The following is a 25,056-nucleotide window of genomic DNA, read 5'->3' as shown; positions in this document are numbered from 1 at the left end:
ACAAGAGAGTGACTCTACTTAGCCTGTCTGCTTTTTTGTTTTCCTTGTGAATCTGGCCCACAGGGGAGCGTGTGTGACCATGCAATTGTTTCCCCTTGTATGTGTCTTACTGTAAACAAAGGGAGTGAATGTGCCTGTCAACATTGCTGCAGCTTGCAGTGGTTGTAGGGGATTATGTAAAACAGTGCTGCAACCTGTTAGGATGTTTAAAAAAACGTGCGCCGGATCATGCTTAAAGCTGTTCAGGTGGGAGGTCTGGAATGCAGTTTTTAATTGAAGTCAGGCTGGAGATGTTTTCACACATGAACTCCCAAAAATGTTGGAAAAAATTAGGTTGGGACAGTGTCCGAAAGTTTTCCTTTCTCACATGTAGCTCACAGCAGGAGATGGCTGGCATTTAGCTGTGTTGGAAATATTCTCTTTACTTTAGGTTTGACACCTTAACCTAAAGCAAAGTACCCATGCTGTTCTCATATCGGTGCAACTTCAAATAACAGAAACATTGTATCTGTGTGGTACATTTGCACTCTCACATGCACCTCTGATTGATTAAAAAAGGGTGTAGCATATGTGTGAAATGACTTTTGAGCTACAAACCGTGGTTTGATTAAAAAAAATGTACATTTAAAAATGCTTGGTTATCTGTTAGTCACCCACCCTGTCTGTCTTTTCTTTGCAGTGCAAGTGTGCTGGTTGGAGCCCCCAAGGCTAGAACAAAGCAGTTCAACGTTACAGAGGGAGGGTCTGTATTCTACTGTCCATGGAGCTCCAGCCAAACCGACTGCCACGCCATCAAATTTGACCTTGAAGGTAAGTCTTATGACTGATATTTACACTCTGGGCTTCATTAGCGCCAAAGAAGTTTTATGCTCTTTTCTAGCTTTGCAATTCAAAAGAAATCCTTCTCCACGGGGCCTTGATGCTGCAAATCAGTTCATCCACTCTCTGAAACTGTCACGGTCTGGCTGGCAGACCGTGGGGATGTGAGAAATGAGGACCCAAAATGCAGGACTTGGCGCTGAAGGCAGTGCGTTTATTTACAGTGGTGACAATCCAAACAACAATAAACTCCCCGTGCGATCCCAACTCCCGTTCCGTGTCTTCTCCTTTATCCCGTGCTCCGTGCTCTGTCTCCGTTCCCTGTGTACTGTCCGTGTGCTGCCTCCTGGTCGCCACAATTCCTCCTGAGGAAACACGCATACAAAAGGCAGTCGTGAGTACAAAACCTAACGGCAGACTTGCACTAACCTTGCACGATAAACTAAGACTGACGGGAAGTCACTCAACGATCCAGCGTCGAGGAGCTCTCAGCCACACTGTTTTGAAGCTCCTCTGACGAGGCTTGATCGGCGCCAGGTGTGTGTGGATTCCTGGGTGGGACCGGTCAGCTGGCAGGGCCACACCCACCAGGCCTAGAAGTGCCTGCCACGACCGCACCCTCACACACCCATAAACACCTGACAGTACACCAACACGGAAAACAGGACAGCAGACACAACCATAATAACAATAACCACAATAATAATGATAATAACTACAATAGTAGTCCAGACTGCTCACGGACCCCGAATCCCTGGAACTGGGTCCGTGACAGAAACAAACAATTTTTTTCTGCCTTCTCCCTCCCTTTATGTCAAATTTCTTCTGTTCAACCATGAGGTTTGATCAGAAGATGTGCTGTGTTTTCAGGCTCAAAGCTGGAGCTGTTTCTCACTGACATAATGCAGAGTTAGAAATGAAAGAAAAAAAGGAGCTTTTTACTTCATAGAAGGTTATTTGCACAATCCTGCCTGTTATCTGTGCAATGCAACTACCCTCTCTTTTTCCTTTAACCTGTTTGTTGGGACATATTGTTTGCTCTTAAACTATTCAGTATTGTTGTTTCTCTGCCCATTTATTTGGAGGCAATCGGAGCATTTTCTTTCTGGAAAAGGAATCATTGTTTTACTCCATTGAGTGGTTGTTGGCTACATTAGTTCCTGGACTTTGGGTGTTCCTTTTTTCCTGTTTGTCTTCTCTTCAGGGATAAAAAGATAATGAGGTGTCAAAGAGTTCTTGAAGGGTACTACTTCCTTCCTCCAGATCATGTTCGTGTTGCCTGGCCTCGGGAGGTATACGGAGATAAGCAACCAATAAACAAATAGGTCGGACAAAGAAATATCCTGTTTGTATGACAGGTGAGGTAGACACTACTAGTCTTAACAAAGAGGCTCCAGTTGAGTCAAAATCAAGTAAAGTGGTTTAGAAGAACACGAGGAAGCGTGTGAGGTTGTCTTAAGAGTGGATTCATGTTTCAGTATGTTGACAGAGTGCCCACAAGCCCTGTTTTGCACAATGGATCCACGGCGAAGTGAAGAATGAGCAGGTCAAATTATAAATGATGTAGCAAAGACATACTCCTATACAAACACACAAACAGTATGACTCATACATGTAGGAGGATCCCATCACTTCTGGCTTCTTTCCTGGGAAATCCAACTTAAATTTATTCTCCCTAATTGACAAAGTGGAGAAATATTCCACTGCATGTTTCACAAGCCCCTTTCCCCCCTATTGGACGCCACTGCTTGGTACCCTTTGCTCCACTATTTTAGCACTGCTTTTCTTGCAACATAAAATGCGTCGTGCAGCCATGGATGCTGGCTAAAGGCCACGCGGAGTGATATCATGCACATTCAATGAGCCCTCACGGTCAAGGTTAGTCTCCTGGGCTGCCAGAGTCCTTCATATTTAGAAAATGCTTTGAAAGAGCAGATTAGAGTGCCAGTGCCAGCTCTCACATCTGGATCAGAGTAAAACTGCAGTGCTGTGGAGGAACGCTTAGTCCATGAACATCTGCATGCAAATATGGCTATGACAAGCAGCTGTTACATGAATGACATTTACTGCTGCAATTCATTTACTGCAGCTTTGCCTGTATTTTCTTTGCCAATCATGATAGTAAAGACTAGTGCAATAAAAAAAGACATTTAGTGATTTTTTTTTTCTTTTCCCCCAATTTATTCAGTATGAATAATAAAGAAAATGGCTCTAGAGTGTCTTGTATATTCTTGAAACAAAGTGGTGTCAGAGGTCGCCTGTTTCTTGGTGTTTTTGAGCTCTGACCCAGAGGCCACAGAACCTCTTAATTAGCCTAACTAATTGGGTCAAAGTGGCCAGAGACTCCCTCCTATCCACATCCTCTGCCACTGAGATAAGAGCCTGTCTATTTGAGAGGACACATACAGGATGGGAGGCAGGGAACGAGAGAAAAGAGGAAAGGCCAAGAAACCAGAGACCAGCTCTCTTCTGTCCCCCTCTCGTCTCCTGCTGTCAGTACTCCCACAGGGGCAGCTGATGTGATGAGTGAATTTGGCCATTTGTCTTCTACCTCACTGACACACAGCAAAACACTTACACACTTAAAACGAGAGGGTCTGACCACACTAATGGCTCTCCACTCACCCACAGTTCAAAGTAGACAGTGAGTCTGTATGCACTCCAGACCTTCACTGCCCCTCTGCTCCCTGGAGAGACTGGCACCACATCACATCAGCACACCGTGCTATCAAGCCTCCCAGGGGGACTTTGGTCGGATCACATCTTGTTGTGGGTCCTTCTCTGGATTTCCCTTTATCTCCCCTGTGAATCTCCTCTATTTTCATCTTAAAGGAATTCCACATGATTACAGCTGGCTGCCTTCCGTCGCCTCACAGACAACAAAAAGAGCTTTTCATCATTCATTATAGTGACACAGAGCCATGGCTACCACATAAAGACTTTGCTAACCTTGTTTGGGTCCTTACTATGAGGTGCTTCCTTTCTGTCACCCTGCAAGATAACCTGAGCATAGTTAGACAGTATGAATTACAAGACCACCTTTTTGAATGCTACTCTTGGTTATCTTGGGAAGTTAACGCAAACCAACACAGATGTTGGTCAGTCTTAAACTTCACCTGGCCGATTAGCATTTGCCTTGACCAAACAAACCCTTCTGTTATGAAAATGTTAAAAAAAAAAAAACATACCATGCAGCTAAGGCAGATTAGTTAAAGCAACAAGGAGCTGTTTGAAGTACTGGTTGGGGTTTTGCCCATGCAGCAAAAGCACTTCTTATCACTCTTTTGAACACTTGAATCATAGCAGCCTGCTGCTCGCCCATGATGAATACTGTTAGCACGAAAGCCCCAGAGATGGAGATTAAACAGAAATATATTTGGGTTATTATAAAACTATATTCTCTCTGCTTACTGCTTGGGTGATGGGAGGCATCACTCCCTGGAAACAGATGGGAGAAGGGGCTGTGCAGTTGAGGAGCCTTGTGGTGAGATAGTGAAAGAAAAATGAATAGGAAAATAGTGATAATGTTGAAACTGACAACAGAGAAGGGGAGAGTGAAGTGGGTGCCTAAATAGAGATGAGTGAGGAGCTGCTGTGAGGAAGTGAGGCCAGAGTGTGTTTTCCTTGGACCCCAGCCCCTTTGCTGTTTCCACAAAGACATGGTGCAGGCCTTCATCCTCAGCTCCAGGCTGCCTAGTTGGCTTGAAAGAAAGACTAGAGGAAGACAGGCATGGACAGAGTGAATATAATACACAATTCCTTCCTCACATCCACATGGGTCTTGATCTTTCCCGGTATCTCCCAGTTCTGTCTGACAGACACTAGCTCTGTTCTTTAGAAAGACACCTGTGGTTGCAGAAGTCTGAGTGAATGGGGATTATGAGTGAAGGACTCGTGGAATGGCTGATCTTATACGCACTTCCCCTTACAGATGTCAGCTCCTACACTCATATGAGCGGTATGTGTCTTCCTTGCATAATCAATTAGTTCAGATTTCGTTCTTTATTGCAGCACAGATGTAGCATCTGTTTTCCAATAAAGTTGTGTTTAAACTGGACTCCCCAGACCATCTGTCGCATCACCTGCTGCTGTCAGAGCACTAAAGTGGGAGATCAGTGATACTGTCCAGGTGGTCAAACAGGGCAAAGGGTCAGCAGGGTTAAGCCACACCAGTCCAGTCCAAACCTGGCAAAAGCTAACACAACTACTATCTGTAGAACAGTGGCCTAGTAGGAAATAACATTCTTTTCAAGTCTAACCATCTCTGTATGAAGAAAGTGTAACATAATGCATGTTGTCTGCCAGTTTTTACAGATGTTTCCAAGAATCTGGAAGGGAGGGGCAGGCAGCGTTATGATGCTTGAGGTCCAGCTGAAGGAATGCATGTGTTATCATGCTGCTATAACTCAAATTCTTTTCTCTCTCTCTTCCTTTATTTCCCCAGGGGATCGCAATGTCTTGCTCAATGACACAAATTACCAAGCTGATTTCAAATCCCACCAATGGTTTGGTGCCACTGTCCGGTCTCATGGTGACACAATTCTGGTAAGGTAGCCTTCAAAGAGATGCATTTAAAATGATAGAATCTTCCTTAAGGGATGAAAACCTCAGCTGTTGCTTTCTGCTGTTAAGATCAGGAATTTCAGACTAGCCTGATATACGACTGTGAGAAACTTTTTACTTGAGTGATGACTCACTCTCTTGGCTGGGTGATTGCACATATCCTGTGTTAGTTAGAAGTTAGGAGAAGTGGCTAGATTATTGCCCATTAAGTTGTTGTCATTCAGGTCCACTTTTCACCCCTAGTCTCAACTCACTGTACTCACAGCCACACACATACACCATGTGACATCAAAGTTTAGCTGCCTGTTGTTTGGTCTGATTGTACGGCTTGTGACCTGGGTTGAGTTACATGGTTACCCCCACACAAGACACTCCACTGACCTCAGCTTGAGACCCATTCTGAGTTCAACGGGGGGGGTTCACAACTGGAAAAACATCTCCCACCTAATGGCTCACCCTGTTCATCAACACACTGTTAATCCTCCACTTTTCTTACTTGTCATTCCCACTCCTGTGAACTGCAGGCTTGTGCCCCACTTTACTCATGGAGAACTAAGGAGGATATTCCCCATTCTGATGCTACAGGAAGCTGCTACCTCTCTGTCGAAAACTTCACCAACTTTGTGGAGTATGCTCCTTGTCGTACAGGTAATCATCACCTCTCTTCAAATCTTATCGGCATGGATGCTTTAATATATCAGGATAACACCAATGGTTGTTTCCTGGATGGTTTCTGGATATCATTTGTTGATGCTTCACTTATTCTGACAGTAAGTCCTTCATGATACACCGCTCCTTTTGTCCTTCAGAAATCAGTGGTCCATCAGGACAAGGTTACTGCCAGGGAGGATTCAGTGCCGAATTTACAAAGGTAAATGTACATTTTCTGTCAGTGAACCAACACGGGTTTCTTGAATAGTTGTATTTTTTCCCACTGAGGTAATTCACAGGTGTTATTTTTCTTTTAGGATGGCAAAGTGGTGCTGGGAGGACCAGGCAGTTATTTCTGGCAAGGTATGTAGGACCTGGATCAATCAAAAGTCAAAAACAAAAAACACACACGCACACACAGAAATCTCAGTATGTCCTTCCAAGTTTCTTTCTTATCATTATCTTATCGTATTTTAGGTCAAGTGATCTCTGCAGCTAAGGAGGACATTATCAGAGCATACTATCCAGGCTATTTTATTCAGGCGGTGAGTGGCCAGATCCAGACCAAACAGGCCCATTCTTTGAAAGATGACAGCTATCAAGGTAAGCTAATTAAAACTTTATAAATTTTGCTAAATCACATGTCATCATGTACCTGCCACGAAAGCTAATTTTTCTGTTTCCTACAGGCTACTCTGTTGCAGCTGGGGAATTTAGTGGTGATGGGGTAGAAGGTAAGTCAACAAATCAGGTAGCAGACACTGCCAGCATTAGGTGAGGTTGACAAATAGTGAAACACTTAAAGACATTTACAGAGCAACATGAATGTTATAGTTGTAGTAAGATAAACATAAATCATTTACAATATTTTACATAATTATTGAGCTGGAAATGTCTTTAGTAAATTCTGTTATCCTCTGACTGGGCTTTAACCGTATTTTCCCCACTTTAAATCTTTGCTTTGTCTCACAGATTTTGTTGCTGGGGTTCCAAAAGGACACATGCTTTATGGTTCGGTAAGATCGCTTAATCATCACTCTCATTTTGGCTTTCATTTAAGCGCTTTTAGAATGGGAAGCCTGGGATTTATACTTGGGAATGATACAAGAAAGAAAACAACTTTAGCGATATTGTCACAGTGGGGATTATTTTTGCAGTGAATTCCTTTCCATGGATCGTGCTTATATTAGACCCTATAAAAGTTCCCCATATGTGCTTGCTGTGTTGCAGGTGTCTATTCTGAACGGTACAGATCTGACAAACATGACTGAGTACACTGGAGAGCAGGTGAGTCCAAAAACTCCCACCTGAGCCAACTACAGAAAGTTCTGTAATGCTCCACTTCCTCTGTGTTTTTATTGCTCAGCTCCCCATGAGAGCTCTTAATTTGCTGATTCATAGTAAGCATAAATAATTTCCTCTACTGCAAACCACAATAGAGACAAAAATCTAGCAAACACAATACTGCAAATCTCAGTTCTTGGGGGGGAAAGTGCAGTCGCAATTTGTGCAAATGGTTCTAGGAATAGAAAAGCAATCAACTTATTTCAACACTGGTGATTGACTCAGCTGAACAAATATAATCACAAGCGAATTTGCATACACTACGGCGAGACTGCTTTTGCAGTGCTTTGTAGACTGAAAATCGTGACAGAAACTGAACGAGAAATGGAACCGACAGGCCTTCACTGGACCCAACCTGTAAAACCCATCAAGCCTTTGTGATTTCTTGAGTCTTTATGATTTTTTTTTGTTCTAGTAACAGAGAAAACACGCCTGAAGTTTAGTTTAACAGTGTGAGGGTTTGGGATTTTGGACTGCTTAAATTGTAATCATGTCTTCTGTTGTTGTGATGTTTAAAGTCATGGAAACACCTTTTCTTTTTTCTTTTTTTTTTTAATAGATGGGCTCATATTTTGGGTATGCAGTGGCCACAACTGACATTAACAGTGATGGGTGAGTAGTAGCTGTCTGTCTTTCTTTATTTTATTTTTCAGTGCATCTTTTTTTTTCTTTTTTGTGATGTTCCTGTTTTGTCTGCAGGATGGTTGACCTGCTGGTGGGAGCTCCCATGCTCATGGTCCGAAGCTCTCATGGACGCCTGGAAGAGATGGGCCAAGTCTACGTTTATCTCCAGCGTAGCCCCTTGAAACTAGAGTCCCGCCTACCTCTAACAGGCACTCAGGTGTTTGGGAGATTTGGCAGCACCATTGCACCCTTGGGAGATCTGAACTTGGATGGTTTCAATGGTAAGAATAGGGAATTATAATATGGTAGGACAGAAATTGGTAATGTGGGGAAATGATATATAAGGCGACAATTTAAAAGAAAGAAATTTAGTAACAATCTATTATGATGCTACTTTTTTCTCATTACACTTTGAGAATGCTTGTATGCTTTGTTATAATATCGAAGATTACGCTATAACACAATGACGCTCTGTAGAAATGTGCTTGCTTGAACCACTTATGGTCTCTAAAGAATGAAGCCGAATAGCTTTGGTGACTTCAACAATATTTATAGCCTACAATACATTTCACTTTATGAATGAACCAAACTAGAAGACTAATAATGCTAAACCTAAAGACTGTTATGGATGGTAACTAAGTGTTTAGCTTAAAAGATAAAACAGTTATTGGTTATGAACTTTAAGTGTTGCTGCTTATGTCACAATGTAAGGCATATAGTCAATAAATGATATAGTATATACAATGATGAGTATGTTAAGTGATCTTGGTATAAGAGGATGAACATGAGAGCTTATCAGCTAGGATTCAGTTTTAGCTTTAATCACAGAAATGGACCGGAAGTTTCATTCCTACATAACTGGGGATTATGTAGATCACACAGAGCATCATCACATAGGTTGACTTCTAAATACCCCTGTGTCCTTATGTCAAAGAAAAAAAGTTTTGCTTCTTTGTGCAATTTCAAAACATTAGCAACACTTTGTAGAGCAAGGAAACCTACATACTGTAGGCTATTTAAGTAAATCATGCATATTAATTTTGTAGTGAAAAACAGCTGAAACTGTAAATAAAGTGCTCTGGGATTTTAGTTTCTTTCTCTAAATCTCAACGGTAATATAAGTTAATTTTTCCCCCTGCAAGATGTGGCTATCAGCTGTCCATTTGGAGGAGAAGATCAGCAGGGACTGGTTTATATTTACAATGGATACTCAGAAGGACTCAGACAAAAGCCATCTCAGGTGATTAGGGGGCAGTGGGCTGCAGGGACTATTCCTGCTAGCTTTGGATTTGCTCTCAGAGGTGCTAAGGACCTGGACATGAACGGATACCCAGGTAAGTGAGGATGAAATTTGTAATGAGCATCATTAACGGTTTATTTATTTATTTTTTGTGTGTGTTTAATTTATCTTTCTTAATTTCCTCAGATCTCATTGTTGGAGCTTTTGGTATTAATAAGGCTATTCTATATAGGTATGTTTTATTTTTATGTATGTTTTTGCTTGATCGAAAAGTCAAATTCCAAAATTAAGTCTGGGGGAAAAAGCATGGCTGTGTTCGTCTGCCTGGTGTGCCAAGATAAATGTTTGGTCACTCTACAGATATAGTGTAAGAACAAAACAAAAGGAAAGACATAGAAATAGAGTTTCCAAAATCTGAAGCTAATCTATGAAGCACTTAAAGTGGAAACTGTAATATCTGATGACTGTGTCTTCAATCAGCATTCTTGTTGTTGCCTACAGATCCCGGCCGATAGTCAACACCAGTGCCTCGCTGACAGTTTCCCCCACCATGATTAATCCTGAGGAGAAGAACTGCATTCTCACCACTGGAAACTCCAGCATTCCCGTTTCCTGGTGAGTATTCAGACGGTCCAGAATTACAGAACACTCTGTTTCCTGCAGCTCTTCACTTTTGGTATTTATTTGACCCAACTGCAGAGACATGGGCTTCCCCATTTCCCCCATGCATAAACATTTCTATCATAATAGGAAGTTTTGATAAAGAATATCCTTTACACAGTGATGGTATTCTGAGGACTGCTCTTATCTGACCTATTTTCAGAGTGTCTTCATATAACACACTTTATTTTGTGGAGTGGAGAGAGAAAAAAAGTTGAATAGAAGCATTGTTTGCAGTTTTCAGCCTGATCTAACTGTGCAAAGTATCCAGCTCCAAAAAAAAAGAAAAACCCTAGAGGAAGGAGACCACGGTAGCTTGCTGCTCGACACGGTTGACACTGTGCTCCTGTTTCAGCTTCCCCCCCTTCTCTACATGCTGATCCATAAAGGAAACTGTTGTATACACATATGTCTTGATTGTGCTACGTTGCCTGGTGATGGGGAGATTTTGGTGATCGGGGGGAGGAGAGCAGAGGAAATAATGGGAGGGGAGGGGCTGGAAGGTTTTTGCAGTTGCTTTGAATGAGATATTGTTTGGTGGTGGAACACAGCTGGGAAACATCAGGACACGTAGACTCCCGTGAGCGTGCGCACACAGTTGTGCCGAAAAGGGCAGACACAGGAGCATTCATATGAAGTTACTGCTACTCTTCAAAAGGAGGCTTTGCACTTTCTCTGTCTTTTGCTCTCATTTTTCACCTCTCTTCCTGTTACTTTGCTTTTTTTCGGTAAAGCCCATCCATCTTTCTTTTCTCTTTTGCATTATTTTTTTTTCTGTGACTCTTTCAAGGGGTTACTAGTGATAGGGGTTGGGGGTTTTGGGGTTGCAGACTTGGACAGCGGCGGCATGTTGTGTGGCTGATGTCATGGGAGAGAGCTACAGGCTTATATAGACAGCCACTCACTGGTCAGCACTGAAACCTGAGTCGTTGCTCAATTTCACCCTTCTTAACTCTGCTATTTCTTTGTGTGTGGGGAGGGCTGCGGGTGGAAAGCGGAGACACACTGATTTATCAGCCTGGCCCGCAAAAGTAGTTTTATGCCAGCCTATCTCCAAACATGTGTGGTTTTTGTCATAATATTCACTGAAAGCTCAGTGTGCTCCACGCCTTGTAATGTGAACCATGTAATGAGCTGACACACACAAAAAAAGTCACCCATGAGAAAAGGCGAGAGAACAAGGGAGGGCATCTGAGGTGTCTTATGTGTACAGTATTTACACAGAGTCTCTGCCATTAATGGATATGCTTCTCTCATCATGTCCTTGTCCTTTCTTCCCAAAACAGTGTCAACCTGAGTTTCTGCATATCTGCTGATGGGAAACACCTTCCAAAGAACTTAGGTGAGCCAATTTTCCACATCTGCATTTTATTACAAACTGTCAAATAGCCACCAGTGGTAATGTTTTAAATCCATAACAGTCTGTAGGTTAAAGTGTTTTGGCAGCTAATGCAGATTTTCAGACTTTGTTATGACAAAAAGGGAGTGCAGCATGCCAAATGTCCTTTGTGATCCACCTTGAGTGATCTAACCTCTTCTGTCCTCAACATTTTTCCTCGTTACCTCTTAGTTATCATCTCTTATTAGTCCCCCTCAGTACACAACAGCTCTATGTGCCATTGACTATGTTGTGTGTATTTCAGAGTATTTACGGAGGTCCTTTTCAGACCTGTCACTTTGTGACTCTAGAACATTCATCACACCATGAATGGTCATTTGTGTGTGTTATGCGTTCCAGATTTCCAGGTGGAGGTGCAGCTTGATAGTCATAAGCACAAGCAGAAAGGTGCAGTGAAGAGGGCTCTGTTCTTGGATTCCCAGCAGCCTTTGCTCCCGATGACTGTGAGGCTGAACCACGGACAGCAAGTGTGCCAGCATAAAAGAATCTACCTAAGAGTAAGTCCTCTCTTTCTCTAACAAAAAATGACATTTAAGCCTGTGCAATGCTTATATGCAGTTTTTCAATAATGATTCTAAGTGAAGTGTAACTAATAGCTGTAGTCATTTTATAGTTGTGTTTCTGTGTCACTTTTGAACAGCCAAATTGCACGGTGGTATGACACAAAATGTGTTTTTCTCACTGTAGGATGAGAAGGAGTTCAGAGATAAACTCTCCTCTATTTATGTGGCCTTGAACTTCAGCTTGGACCCAAAAGCTGCAGCTGACTCCCACGGCCTGCGGCCCATCCTCAACTATCAGACCACACACGTAATTGAGCAAAAGGTAATTTGACGTGAACTACACTTCTATCAGCTAGGTTAATTAACCCGGGTATCTACAGAGCTGTTTAAATTATTATATAGTAAGTTCACTAATAATCTGCATGTGCGACTGAGATTCCTTCAACTCATTCTCTCTGATCTCTCGATTGCACTTTCCGCCATCATTCAGTAATCACTGGCCAACTCCTTACTGACTCTTCCGTTCATGATGAAAGTGTGAATCTTTTCTTTGTCGGCTGGGAAGAGATCCAGGGTGTCTGGAAAGTTGTTTTCAAAATGAAAATGTGAGACACATGTACAGTGGCGTGTTTCCTTGTCCCAGCAGGAGTAGCTCTTGGCCTGCTTAGCTACTGAGGTGAGTGTTTTCAGAGCTGCAGGCACAGAAGGATGGTCAATATTTCAGGGAGGGGCACGGACAGAATGTTGGCCCCTCTGGTTGAAGTGTCTCAGCATTTCTACATGAAGGCATCTTTTCAGCTGTGGCACAGCACGCACCATATGTTTAATTCAGCAACAGCCACCAGATTGGAGCATTAGGGGAATAGCAATCAGTCTAGTTTGATCTCCATCTCTTTCTTTTTCGTTCTCTACCCTTGTGTGTTTCTCTTTTTTCCTTTTGGACCTTGTCACTGCTGTTTTTCTTTCCTAAATATCAAAGCTTTTGGGCCTCCAACAGATGTGGTCTACTGCTGTACCAAGACCTTGAGACAAGCCTGAGAGAAAGAATTAGCCATAAACCTGAATCCGTTCTTTGAATGTATAAAAGCAGAGTAGGAGTGGTGTCAGACTGCCAACAAATTTAATTAATTTTGCTTTACTCTGTATGAATATAACGGTATACAAACAGAGTATGGTGACTATTATACCACAGCCTTGGCCTAGAATAGATATATGATGCCCTCTTGATTTCCACACATGCTTTGAGAATGTGTGGAAGGCGATATAACAGTTCATAGACTCTGCCAAGTTCGTACTCTCTCAAAGCTGGAGTGCGAATGAAAGGCAGCTTTTGCGCCGAGCGCAGTCTCACTCTCTCACCCTAACATTTTCCACATGTATCTGTGAAGATTTGTGGCATTATGATGGATCTATTAATTGCTATCGCATCGCTCGTCTTGCACATAGCATGCATTTGTATGCATGCCAGTAAAGATTCAAGTTGCAGCCACCTTTGGAGAACTTGGAACCGGCTGAAATTGTGAATCAATGCCCTCCTTGTTCTTAAAACAAAGTCGTCTGACCAATTGAATATGATTTTGATGAATGTGCTCCAGTCATATTGCCAAGGTTGTGTTTTGTTTTTGCCAAATGATACTTGGACTCATTATGTCACATGCTGATGTCAGTGTTGATGTTGTTTAAGTACAGTAATGGTGGTACGAATGTTGTTTTCCTGCCCCAAACAGACATATGAGCTGGGGTGCACATGCGGCCAAGTTAGCATGGTGGTTACCATGGTGTGCATAATTAGAGCTCCTAGATGGTGTAATGACAAGGGGGGTTCTTGGCTCTCTTTAATCTTCTTCTCTATTTCTATTTATTGTCTTTATCATCATGAACATCATCACACTGTCATAGTCGCGGCGAGATGCAATTTAGCAATCCACAGGGCTTTCCCTGCCACACGTTCAGCGGTCATCCACTTATCCGGCAGTGTTTCTGCTCCTTTCTTGTCTTTCCCTCCACTGTAATCTCTGAACCATCCCTCCTGCTGTCAGGTCACCAGAGATATCTTATGTCTCAGCAAGTTCCTTTAGGCTGTAGGCTTCTCCCTTTACATTTGATCATGCTCCACAGTGGTGTAGTGTGTGGTGAAGGCGCGGTTTACCACATAGCGCTGTGATGTGGGACACTGGTTAAAGTTGGGAGCTGGCTGCTTTGTGCTCAGCTCCATAGGAGTATCTTCTTTTGTACAGGCTCTGATCTGCACCCTGTTTATAATCTCCCCCAGTTTTACATTGCAAACAGAAAGCACGTGCGTGCCGGGACAGCTGGCTCATCAGGCTGTCTGTTGCTGTCATGACCTCACTGAGGCAGTTATTGTCTCTGTGTTTTTAGCTGTCTGATGTGTAGTGATGATGTCTTGTAAATAAGAGGGGTTGCAGTCCAGGTGTGTGTGCATCTTGGGTGGTGGTCCAGAGACAGGTGGTGGAATATATTAGTCATACTGCATGTTGCATCTTGCTACACTCATCTTGTTCTCTTCCTTAAACAGAGCTTGTGATTTATCTTGTGTACCTAATTCTCTTCACGTGTAGAATAAGTGTCACAACCTACTGTGTGATGTTGGCCTGCACCCCTATATTCAGACTTTTATCATCTTCAATTTGTATCTTCTAGGCACAGATTCTGTTGGACTGTGGAGAGGACAACATCTGTGTTCCTGACTTGAAGCTGGCAGTTAGCGGGTGAGTCTTTTTCCTTAGCTGTTGCTAAAAATCCCAGAGCATATAGGTTTTAGAAAATAAAATAAAGTTCAATGGATATTACACAGTGAACCCTGAACAGGATTACAAACACTGAAATTTTCACCTCCGCTATGCAAAAAGAGACCCTAAAGCATAAAAACAGCTGTTATTGTTGTTCTCTACTTTCTGTTTAGTTTAACAAACCACAGTGTGAGTGTTAATAGCTACAATTTTGAAGTACAGTAGGGGCACCATTCGTTAAAAACAAAACAAAGCAGGAAATAGCTCAGCTCCACAGGTGCTGTGACAAACGCTAAAGGGGGAAAGACAGAAAAGATGAAAGGAATCTGTTTGCAAGAGGCCCAACCCTGTCTTCATCGCCATCCCCGCTACACTTTGATTCGAGAAATCTGTTAGCAGTTTTCTCAAAAATAACTGCCTCCCTGATACTCCCTGCTCTGCTCTGTCATTTTGATTTCACATTCCTATATTTATCTACCATCTGACCCCATTTTTCCCAATGTATAACTTATCTATTACATATGGAACAACCTGCTGGGATTCTGCTGCGCCCCATCCGATAGAAACCCAGACGCAGAAAGTGTGATTAGTGCAATTAAAATTATACTTTGTTGATTTTCGTCTGCTGTGCAGTAAATTATGGCAGCCTAATAGTTGTTGGAGGGGGTGATCAGATGGTCATGATTTAGTGGAATTTCAGAGAAAAATGTATCCAACATTTGTACGATGTTTTTTTTTCTATTCCGCTGCCAAATCACATAACCTGTTAGACCAAGGGTCCCTCAGGGAAGTCTTAGGGTTTTGTGGTGTTTTCTAATTTTGAGGCTTTGTTTGCTTTAAAAAGTGCCATGTCAGTTAAAATCAGGCCCCAGCTGAATCTTTGGCCAGCAGAGGATCGGCTTTATAACTCGTCTCCCTTTTGCTGTCTCTTGCTTTTATGAGAATAGACTTTAATTAAAAGTGCCCTTGTAGCCCTTCTTGTGGAATTTCTCTTTGTGCCTAGCTTTGGAGGAAGGTGTAGGGAGTGAGAAAAAGCAATAATTGGGAGATGCTTTATAATTCTGCGCCTTTTGTATGTCTTTAATATCACATGGGGAAAAAAATTATGTAAAGTGGGCTATTTTGAGATTAATCTAATTGTTGCATTTTTGCAGCCAGGTTCTAAATAAAATAGATCTTATAAGCACAGAGCATGCAGTTATATTAGTTTTATTAGAGCAATTTGCAATTTATTGCCTGTTCCACTGCCAGCAAATGGGAACAAAGAATGCCCTTGTTTACTTGGAAAACAACTCAATCCATGTTTATTTATGGAGGTATTTATCTAGTGACCCAACTAATCATTTGGGGGTTTCTTTGTTTTGTATTTCTTTTTCCTTGGGTCCTCAGTGACAGGAAGGAAGTCTACCTTGGTGATGACAACTCACTGACCTTGACATTCAATGCCAGGAATGAGGGTGAGGGAGGGGCATATGAAGCAGACCTGTATGTGGTGCTGCCCCCTGAAGCTGACTACATTGGCATTGCCCGCAATAATGAGGTGAATAGAAACAATCAAACTGACACCCTGATTTTGGGACTATTGGGACTTTAATCTTGATGATTTTCTTTTGATGTGGTTTGACCAGTCTGTCCTCTTTTCCAGACCTTGACCCAGTTGACTTGCAGCTATGAGACGGAGAACCAGACCCGATACCTCAGCTGTGATTTGGGGAACCCAATGAAGTCGGGCACCAATGTAGGAGCAATGTTGTCTTTTGGCTGTCTTTCTCTTTTAGCTCAGTGCTTAAGAAGTTTAAGTGTTGTGACACAAACAAGGTTGTTTGTTTGCTTGTTTTGTTTACATAGGACATATAAATAGTATCTGAAATTTAATGTATCAGTTATCAGTTCATAGAAACTAAAAAAGGAAGTGATGCGATCTTCATTTTGGGTGTGGACAGCACAGGAAAAGTCAACGTGTGTCAGGAAATGGTGTGGCAGGAAGTACAGGCTACATTTGTTCTATTGGTTCCCTTTTTTATTGATTGAGTCACAAGTCAGCATGTTTTTAATAGGTTTGCGGTGCAAGACAGTTGGCTACATGTTAACTCAAAGCGACAAAAAGACTTCTTTATTGTAAATGGATCTGACTGAATGACCCCTTAATAATGTGCAGCACAGGAACAAGAAGTCACATTTTTGTGCTGCAACATGCTCAAGCAGTCAGTCAGTAATTTTAGGTCCTTTCCTTTTCTCTGTTACTTGTAATGAGAAAAAATTCAGAGGATGTTAATATGTCTGAACTTCCTTTCCTTAGCTCTGGGCAGGCCTACGTTTCACAGTGCCGCGGCTGAAGGACACACACAAAACGATTCAGTTCGAGGCGCAAATCCGCAGGTACAATTTCATGTGATCACCAACACAGGAAAAAATAGCAAAAGTGTACACAATATCAACTACTTCTGATTTAATAGTACTGATTTTCACAACTCTCAAATGACATCAGCTAATCAGATCTTCTTTTTTTTTCCATTCTCTGTTTCCACAGCAAAAATGAGAATAATTCCCATAGTGAGGTTGTAGCCTCCAAGCTGGAGGTGATTGTTAAGGCTGATGTCATTCTACAGGGGTGAGCTGAGTGTTAGAATTCCCCCATTCGTGCTTTTGTGACTTCATTAAATCCCTAGTGCCTCCCTACACATACTCTCATACCCCTCCTTCCCATTTTAAGTGTGTCTCGACCAGATAAGGTCTTCTTTCCGCCGGCCAACTGGAAACTGACCAAAAATTACAACGTGGAGGTGGACGTTGGGCCTGCCGTGGAACACATCTATGAGGTAATCGATGTTAGCTGTGCATGCTCAGTGGGGTTGAGCAGATTGGTTTGGAAAGCAGATATTATAGTTTTAAAAAAAAGAAGGAGGAGGAAGACAGAGGAGGAAAACCAGATCACACGGTGGGATTTGCGCCAGTGCAGATCCATGGATTTGTGGATTTAAAAAAGTACACCAGATATTAATATTTCAACATGGGAAATAAACTGCTTGGAGAAACAAATGAAAAACATAAGGGGACTCTTACAGTTTTTTTAATGTTTGATATAGTAAAATGTTTCTTTTTCACTCCTTTTTCCAGCTTGTGAACAATGGCCCTAGTAGGATCAGCCACACCCTACTTGAGCTGCGCTGCCCTTTCCGTGTCCAAGGTCAAACTCTCCTTTACCCTCTGGAGTTCTCCACTGAAGGCCCCATTAACTGCACAGCTGACAAAAACATGAACCACCGAAACCTTAAAGTGAGTGACATTCAGATGAACACCTCTCAGGGTCAAATGAGGCAAAGTCAGAGAGTGAAGATCTCCCATCATTTCCCTGTGTGATTCCCAACGGTTGGCCCACACCCACCTTCTCCACCCTGAATCTCGACTCCACCCAGGACACTTTCCCCACCACTGCTTTGAAGTTCAAACTCTTCCCTATGCTCAGCACAGCTTGATGAACCACCTCACCCAGCAACACACTCATTCATCTACAACACCCCCTCATACTAAGTTGTAACTTGGGGATTTTGTGGGCAAAACATTTTAGTGTGGTTGTTTGTGTTTACATGTGACGTTTGACAGATGTTGAGCAGAGCTGTGAGTGGTCATCTGTCTTAGCTGTGATCTAATGTTTTTCCCACCCCCTAGTGAATTGCTAAGTATGGTGTATTTCCATGGGAATCCATAAGGAGTAGAGCTCACATGCTTCTGATTAATGACAAAAAGCCTCAGGGTCATGCTAACATTAGGTCTTATATTGACAGAAAGGGTGGTGCACTTTTTTTGCCTAGTGAGGTCAGTATCTGTGTTGTTCTAATGGGTGGCTGGTGTGTTTCTGTTTTCCTTTAGCTCCAGCGCTCATCCACGGAGTCACCTATTCTGGCGCTAAAGGGCCATGAGCATCGCCTCGAGAGGAGGGACGTCCACAAGAATCAGCTTGCTCATTTGACTAACCTGGTAAGGCACTTAGCGGGAAATTGTCACATTCTGTAAGAGCAACATGTTTTATGCATGAATGAACCCTGTCGGACAAAAGGGTGGAGTCTAGCAGTCGGGGACTGATTGTGATAGTGTCTTTAAAGCAAAGGAATGACAAGCTTTAGTTTGGAGTTTGGAGTAAGTATGATGATGGAAGTAAATTCATTTTTGCACCACACATAAACTTATATTTGAAACTATAGATTTGATGCTTTTCTGTGCGACCCTGTTTTGGTGACACTGGCCCTGCTCCTACATGAAGCTCTGGGGACGGGAAATTAGGTTATGATGTCGTTAAAAGGGAGGGGTCAGAGGTTACAGGCTTGTCCCATTGTGGTGATTAACATTAAAGAGCCTTTAGTAGTGGTGGGGAAAAAGGCATGGGAGGCTTTTTGACTGTGATGCACTGCTTAGTTCACAGACTTGTCTCTAATTTTTGGCTCTGGGTGTTATAAGCCTGCTCAGCCCCCACACACTGGTCCTATTGATCCACCCAGCTGTAGGTAGCTGCTCTATCTCCCTCTGTCTGTGGATACCTGCCTCTACCAAAGAAGTCTTTGTCTCTGTGCCCGTCTCTCCGAACTGTGGTCGTTTATCAAGCATGTCCAATGACACTCTAGTATGAAGCAGCCCTTTCTCCTGTTTCTCTTGTGTCTGCACTTTTTCCTTATGCCTGAGAGAATAGACATCTCCACTCAGCACGAGTCTTGATCAGAATGCATTACTGTTTTGTGGTCAGAGAAGGTGAGATGGTGAGAATTGTAGATGACCTGTTTAGTTTTTGAAGGACTGGGATTAACTGCACCAAAACTCAAAAGACTTCCAAATTACTTTGATTTAAAATGGCCTCACTTTCATTGTGTTGTGGGACATGCAACATTCAGTGGCACTGAATGGGGAGCTCTTTGAAGATAATAGTGGTATATCTTATTGTTCTAGCACATGTAATACATTTGAAACCACTTTACAGACTTTTCTGCTTGCTAAAAGCAGGACTTCTTGGTTCAAAGATACCAGACGACTGGGGTGTTTCTGTGCATGTCCTCTTTGTGCTTGTGTGGGCTCTCTCTGGGCACTCCAGCTTCCTCCCACAGTCCAAAGACCTGCATGTTAGGTTAATTGGTGACTCTAAATTGTCCGTAGATGTGAATGCCTGTTTCTCTGTGTTAGCCTTTCGAAGGACTGCAAGCCTGTCCAGGGTGTACCCCGGCTCTCGTCTTATGACAGCTGGGATAGGCTCCAGCCACCTTGCTACCCTGAATTGGACAAGCTGCTAAGAAAATGGAAGGATGGAAAAAATTTGTAGGCTAATAATGGCCGAGTGCTTTACACGTATGTTTAAGGCCTTTAAAACCTCATGGGTTTACCAAGTTGGGATACCTGGCAGATGTTTATCTTTATCAGGGGCTGAACCAAAGTCCTCTTTATTAACAATCTATTAACATACTGACTGTAGACACGTATTAGTCTTAATTCTGTCCTTATTAATGTTGAATGACTGCCATATTTATGAACCAGCAACGGTAACTGTCAGCTTCAAGATTAACTAATTATAAATCTAACATCAAGCATGTCATATATGAAAAAGGGCTTCCACGTATTTGATAGTTCTGTTATGTTTTACCTTACCAAATGCTCTCATTATCTTACTTGAAATATGGCTGCAGTTAACAGTAGTTTTACCTGATCAACACTCTGATTCAAAACCACCTAATTTATTATTAGCACCATTGAAGCGTAATTGTAAAACTTCACAGACCGCTTCCGTACAGTAGCTGTGTTTTCAAGCTCAACTGTCATTTTATTAAGGATCCATGCCTCCATGATCCAGCTCTTGACCACATAATCCTGCCAGTGAGGATATATGTGGGAACTGGGTCTGAGGCATCTTTGGCATTCGACCATGTGCATGTCATTTTCACAAACCTTTGAGGCCCTGCTGCCCTTGGGCATCAAGCATGACTACCGAACGGAAACAGACTGATATGCTCTCTGTCTGTCTGAATAATTATTAAGACTGTCTAAGACTGAGCCTAAAGGAACTAGGCGGGTACCCTCTTCTCCTACTTTTGCCTTTCTCTGTGTAATAAGTAAACTAATGGGTTCCCGCAGGAAACCCGCCGAAACCTCTCAGTCTAGGGGTGGTCTGGCTACAGTACCTTTAAAACAGAGTGTGCACATGTTTTAAAATGTTAAATGTATCAAGCTGCACTATGGGGATCTAATTAAGATTGTGTACTCTACAGTCTTGAGAAAAATGGGCTGGTTTTAGTGGTTGGGCAATAATGTGGCGAGTGGTGCATGCTGCATTTTTACAGTCTCATGACATTCCTTCAATCTAATTCGAAGCAGGCGTGCAATAGGGATCATAACATTGGGTTCTTTGTTATATTTGTATATTTGTTCCACCGGCTTTTATTTATCTGTTCTGCTAGTTTTTAGATTTGCTTTAATAACTTCCACTTGAATTTAGGCTTTGTCATATTATTTAAGTTTAGTGGGAATAAATTTTTTTTCAGATGGTATTCTCGCACAAAATGGCTTGACATGTATTTAACATCGCTAACCGCATCATAATGATGGCATTCTCTCTGTTTGCACAGAACTGCTCTACTGTGGACTGCTGGAAAGTTGAATGCAATGTGGGTCTTCTGCAGAAGGGGACTACAGCTATCCTTAAAATGCGATCCCGTGTCTGGGCTGAGACCTTCACTGAGGTTTGTGGGGGAAGAACCTTGCCATACAAACTCCCCACACACATACTGTACATTTTACATATCTTCCAAACATAAGACAAAATACAGTAATAAATTGATCTTCCCCTACCAGTGGCTGTATATTTTCTCATGTCAGGCTCTGGGAGGAAGTAAGAAGCCATTTTTATTAAAGCGTTATTAAAACAACACTGAGACTCGACCTCAAATGTGCTGCTAGGAAAGGCAAATAGTTGGAGTTGTCAGTAAGACATGTTTGGTTGTGATCAATTTGTACTCAGCAGCAGCTCTGAATCAGTTAACAGTATTACCAGTTACGCATATTTGCCTAAACAAATGAGACAACAGTTGCTTTCTGAGGATGCAGTTTGCTCCACACTGGTGTTCATACTGCAGCTTCTACCAGTGTTTGTCATGTCTAAAATACACAGATTATTTCCCATTTATGTGGTATGTACTGAAAATTTAATATTTGGTTACCACAGCTTCTCATAGGGTAGGAATGCTAAAGGGTGTTAAGCAGGGAGATGCACATGGTCAATGTCGCCACCTAGTGTATAACTAGTATATTATATGCATTTTGAATGTAATTTCTTTTTTCTTCTTCAGAGAGCTTATAAGCAATATGTGCTGGAGTGCCTGGCAGAATACCGTGTGAAGAAGATGCCATATGCAATCCAGCCTAAACTTTTTCCCAGTGGAAACAAAAAGGTATTTAATGTGTTTATTAAGTTATTCAATTTATTAGAACTTGTTCATTTCACACAAATCTATATTTTTAGTACATATTTTTGTATTGTTGTAGTTTGGAAGAAGACATCTTGTCTTGTCATCCTCAGGTGGTGACTCCAGTGGTTTGGAACAAGCCGGATATTGAGAACTCAGTTCCACTGTGGATCATCATCTTGGCTATTCTGGCTGGTTTACTGCTTCTGGCTCTTCTCATATACATCTTATACAGAGTGAGTACTGCTGTGATATAAAAGAATCATAGCATGCTTTTGATCTGAAAGATCAATTAATGGGCTGGTTTTCTGTTCTCATTTATGTTTCCTGCATTTCTGAAATGTTTTTTCTTCTTCTTGCAGTTGGGCTTCTTCAAACGATCTGACCCTTACGGCACTGCCATGGAGAAAGCGGAACTCAAACCGCAGGCTGCCTCTGAGGCCTAAAAGACCACCAAAGCTACCAAAACCACAGTACCTGGCCATATGATTGCAACGGAGAATTGTGGTGGAATATGTAGAGTGGATTTAAAAAAAAGAAAGAAAGACAGAAGCAGTTGAAGAGTTACAAGAAAGAAAGACTACTGGAACTCCACTGTGCTGCACTAGAGGAAGACAAAACTCCAAAGATCTCAAAGCCAAATGAATGTTTTCTTTTTCTATTTTTAATTTATGTCTTTTTTGCTGGCAGGGTTGGACTGTTATCAAATGGAACTTGTGTCAATGCATAAGGCTAACATTGGACTGTACAACAAAAAACGACTGCAGAAGAAATGCAGGCTACCGTCAACCTGCAGATGCAGGAAGATGGGTTTAATTTTATGGATTCTTGGTATGGATCATTTTGTTATTTCCCTGTAACTGCCTTATATTGGTGCTAATGACCTGATATGATTGCTGCCTCTAACAGGATATGGCCACATGTTGCTTGTGGCATCTAGGAGCTGTGAATTATGCTGCCTGCTGAGGCCTGAAAGTATTCTGATATCTCCTAAACACATTTAATTGACAAAAAGTAAGAAAACTGTTTATCTGCCTTTAGTAAAGGCTACATTACATCGACAAATATTTAACAACAAAACCTGTTTTAAAGCTCAGATTTCATAGCTAATTGTAATTCAATTCCTTTGCTAAAATTTAAGTAATTTTAAATCCCAACTATTCAGAGGTGCTGATTCTTGCCCAGTGCATGCTGGGATATGCTCCACCACTCCACCACTCCGGAAATTTAAAAAAATGCATAGATGGACATTTCTCACCCGACCATGGAACTGATCTCTCTCTGCCTCAGGTTGGTGGACAGTGCCGGGTTAAGTTGTTTTTGCACTCAAAGGAAATCTACTGATATTATTCCAAAGACACCAAAGACTGACTGACCTTCCTTTGAGTTCTGAATTTGACTCCTACTGATCACTTTGTTTAAATCCTGTATGTTTGAGTCGAGAGTTACCAGTGCTGGCAATGTCATTGTTGTGTAGTCGACTGGGATGGGACTGGAACCACCACAGACCTGTGAAACCTCATGTAAGGCCTGAAGCAGTGTGGTGCTTCTGTCAAAACGCAGTGTTCTCAAGATTTAGTTTTAATGTCATTACTCCTGCTTTGTTTGGATTGGGTTCATTCAAGATGGAAGCCTAAATGAAGCAAATTGTGCTTACGGTGGAGGAAATAAGCATATAATGATATATATATATTTTAAACTGAAGACATGACAATCAGCAATCCTGTAGCCTCGACAGTAGGCTGAAGGCAGAATGATTCTTTTTCAGCATAAAATGTGTGTTGCTGTGAGATACTGTATTTTTCTATTCTTTTTTTTTCTCTTTTTTTGTGTAAATGCTGCCCATGCTTAAAATGAGAAGTAGCTGAAGCCATCCCACACCCAGAGGCTGCAGGGACGCAACATTAAAATGCCTCGTGTTGGTTTCTTTTGACATATGCATACGTTTAATGTGTCCTTAATGTAAATACTTAGTGCTTGTCAGTTACCGTTCCAGTTGTGTGTGTTTACATGTATACATGCGAGATTTCATGAATACATGCATTTGTGTGGATGGTATATTTATGAATGTTTGTTTTTGCCTTATTACCTTTCCCACTGCCTAGTCCTTTTTATGCCAATCACATCAGTAGCTTGAGATAATTGAGCTTAACCAGTTCTGCGTTACTTTTAAAATTGATAGCATAAATACCTCTAACAAAGGGATGACAGCTAGGCACTGGGAACTACATGTTGTTTGGAAGTGCAATATTTATATTCACTTGTTTTAATATTACAGTGCTTTCTTTTGATTTATGTTTTGTTTGTGATTGATTTGTGATAAATCAGACCTTTACGTGTGAAGGTGATGAACATGTAGCCAAATCCTTTGTTGGTGGTTCACTTGCTTTTTCTCACTAAGCATTATTTCAGGTGTGAAAGTTTTTGTTTTTCAAGGATTTTTCCCACTTCATATGTACTCACCACTGCAGGACCTTTCTGATCTCACTTTTTGTAGCATAGATTTTCATAAAAATACAAGCACATTTCTGGTATGTTGAATTAGTTTGGTGATTTATGTGCTCTGGTGTTGCACCTGTCCAAACAGCATCATACTGACCGTCTGCAATGCATTTGTTTGCTTCATTAAATTCTCTTCATAAATCCCCTTGTAGTTGATAGATACAATTTTCCAGATAGTCCACAAAATTTGCGTTTGGAAAATTATTTTTATCCTAAAATGTAGTCAGTAGACATTGTTTTTTTTTTTTTTTTTTTATAAACGAAACACAGAAAATCATTATTTATAATGATGGGATAATTTTACTTCTTCCTCCTCAGTTACATCAGGAGAAAGCACTGGTTTCTTCATTTTGTTATTTACATGTCTTAGCCAGGACTTTCAAAAAGGTGTTGTAAATATTAATAAGATGGAGAATTGTGAATATCCTCACCCCATATTGGGGAGACCCTTTAATGTCAGGTGGAATGGGGGCTCTTTGAAGGTCAATTTTTACCTGTTACGGTTTGTACTTTAAATAAAATGATTCCTTTTTAAACATGTTTGTACTGTCATTAAATACAC

The 25,056-nt window shown here is 41.7% G+C and overlaps 1 protein-coding gene and 1 long non-coding RNA gene across 2 annotated transcripts in view; one reads left to right on the top strand and one right to left on the bottom strand.

The window, feature by feature from the left end:
* The window catches only part of itga5 (integrin, alpha 5 (fibronectin receptor, alpha polypeptide)), a 35,452-nt gene extending 10,422 nt beyond the window's left edge, over window positions 1–25,030 (top strand). The window contains exons 2-30 of the mRNA XM_026153140.2: window positions 680–810; window positions 5,264–5,364; window positions 5,907–6,030; window positions 6,192–6,253; window positions 6,351–6,396; window positions 6,511–6,636; window positions 6,723–6,767; window positions 7,006–7,049; window positions 7,264–7,320; window positions 7,937–7,989; window positions 8,077–8,282; window positions 9,144–9,335; window positions 9,428–9,473; window positions 9,743–9,856; window positions 11,188–11,243; window positions 11,640–11,797; window positions 11,988–12,125; window positions 14,465–14,532; window positions 15,943–16,093; window positions 16,199–16,291; window positions 16,853–16,932; window positions 17,084–17,164; window positions 17,267–17,372; window positions 17,671–17,829; window positions 18,424–18,531; window positions 21,156–21,269; window positions 21,876–21,977; window positions 22,106–22,228; window positions 22,355–25,030. Of these exons, the coding sequence (XP_026008925.1) occupies window positions 680–810; window positions 5,264–5,364; window positions 5,907–6,030; window positions 6,192–6,253; window positions 6,351–6,396; window positions 6,511–6,636; window positions 6,723–6,767; window positions 7,006–7,049; window positions 7,264–7,320; window positions 7,937–7,989; window positions 8,077–8,282; window positions 9,144–9,335; window positions 9,428–9,473; window positions 9,743–9,856; window positions 11,188–11,243; window positions 11,640–11,797; window positions 11,988–12,125; window positions 14,465–14,532; window positions 15,943–16,093; window positions 16,199–16,291; window positions 16,853–16,932; window positions 17,084–17,164; window positions 17,267–17,372; window positions 17,671–17,829; window positions 18,424–18,531; window positions 21,156–21,269; window positions 21,876–21,977; window positions 22,106–22,228; window positions 22,355–22,438 (2,968 nt within the window). The 3' untranslated portion in view covers window positions 22,439–25,030. The remainder of the gene's footprint in view (window positions 1–679; window positions 811–5,263; window positions 5,365–5,906; window positions 6,031–6,191; window positions 6,254–6,350; window positions 6,397–6,510; window positions 6,637–6,722; window positions 6,768–7,005; window positions 7,050–7,263; window positions 7,321–7,936; window positions 7,990–8,076; window positions 8,283–9,143; window positions 9,336–9,427; window positions 9,474–9,742; window positions 9,857–11,187; window positions 11,244–11,639; window positions 11,798–11,987; window positions 12,126–14,464; window positions 14,533–15,942; window positions 16,094–16,198; window positions 16,292–16,852; window positions 16,933–17,083; window positions 17,165–17,266; window positions 17,373–17,670; window positions 17,830–18,423; window positions 18,532–21,155; window positions 21,270–21,875; window positions 21,978–22,105; window positions 22,229–22,354) is intronic.
* LOC145423329 (uncharacterized) lies at window positions 1,013–4,364 on the bottom strand. Its single transcript, XR_013904378.1, has 2 exons — window positions 1,273–4,364; window positions 1,013–1,184 (listed from the first exon to the last, which is right to left on the bottom strand). It is a non-coding gene; the product is annotated as an uncharacterized LOC145423329 (long non-coding RNA).
* Window positions 25,031–25,056: the final 26 nt, after the last annotated feature.

Source organism: Astatotilapia calliptera, chromosome 20 (genome assembly GCF_964374335.1).
Source record: "Astatotilapia calliptera chromosome 20, fAstCal68.1, whole genome shotgun sequence".
NCBI classification, from domain to species: Eukaryota; Metazoa; Chordata; class Actinopteri; order Cichliformes; family Cichlidae; genus Astatotilapia; species Astatotilapia calliptera.
This window is presented reverse-complemented; position numbering and strand designations above follow the sequence as displayed.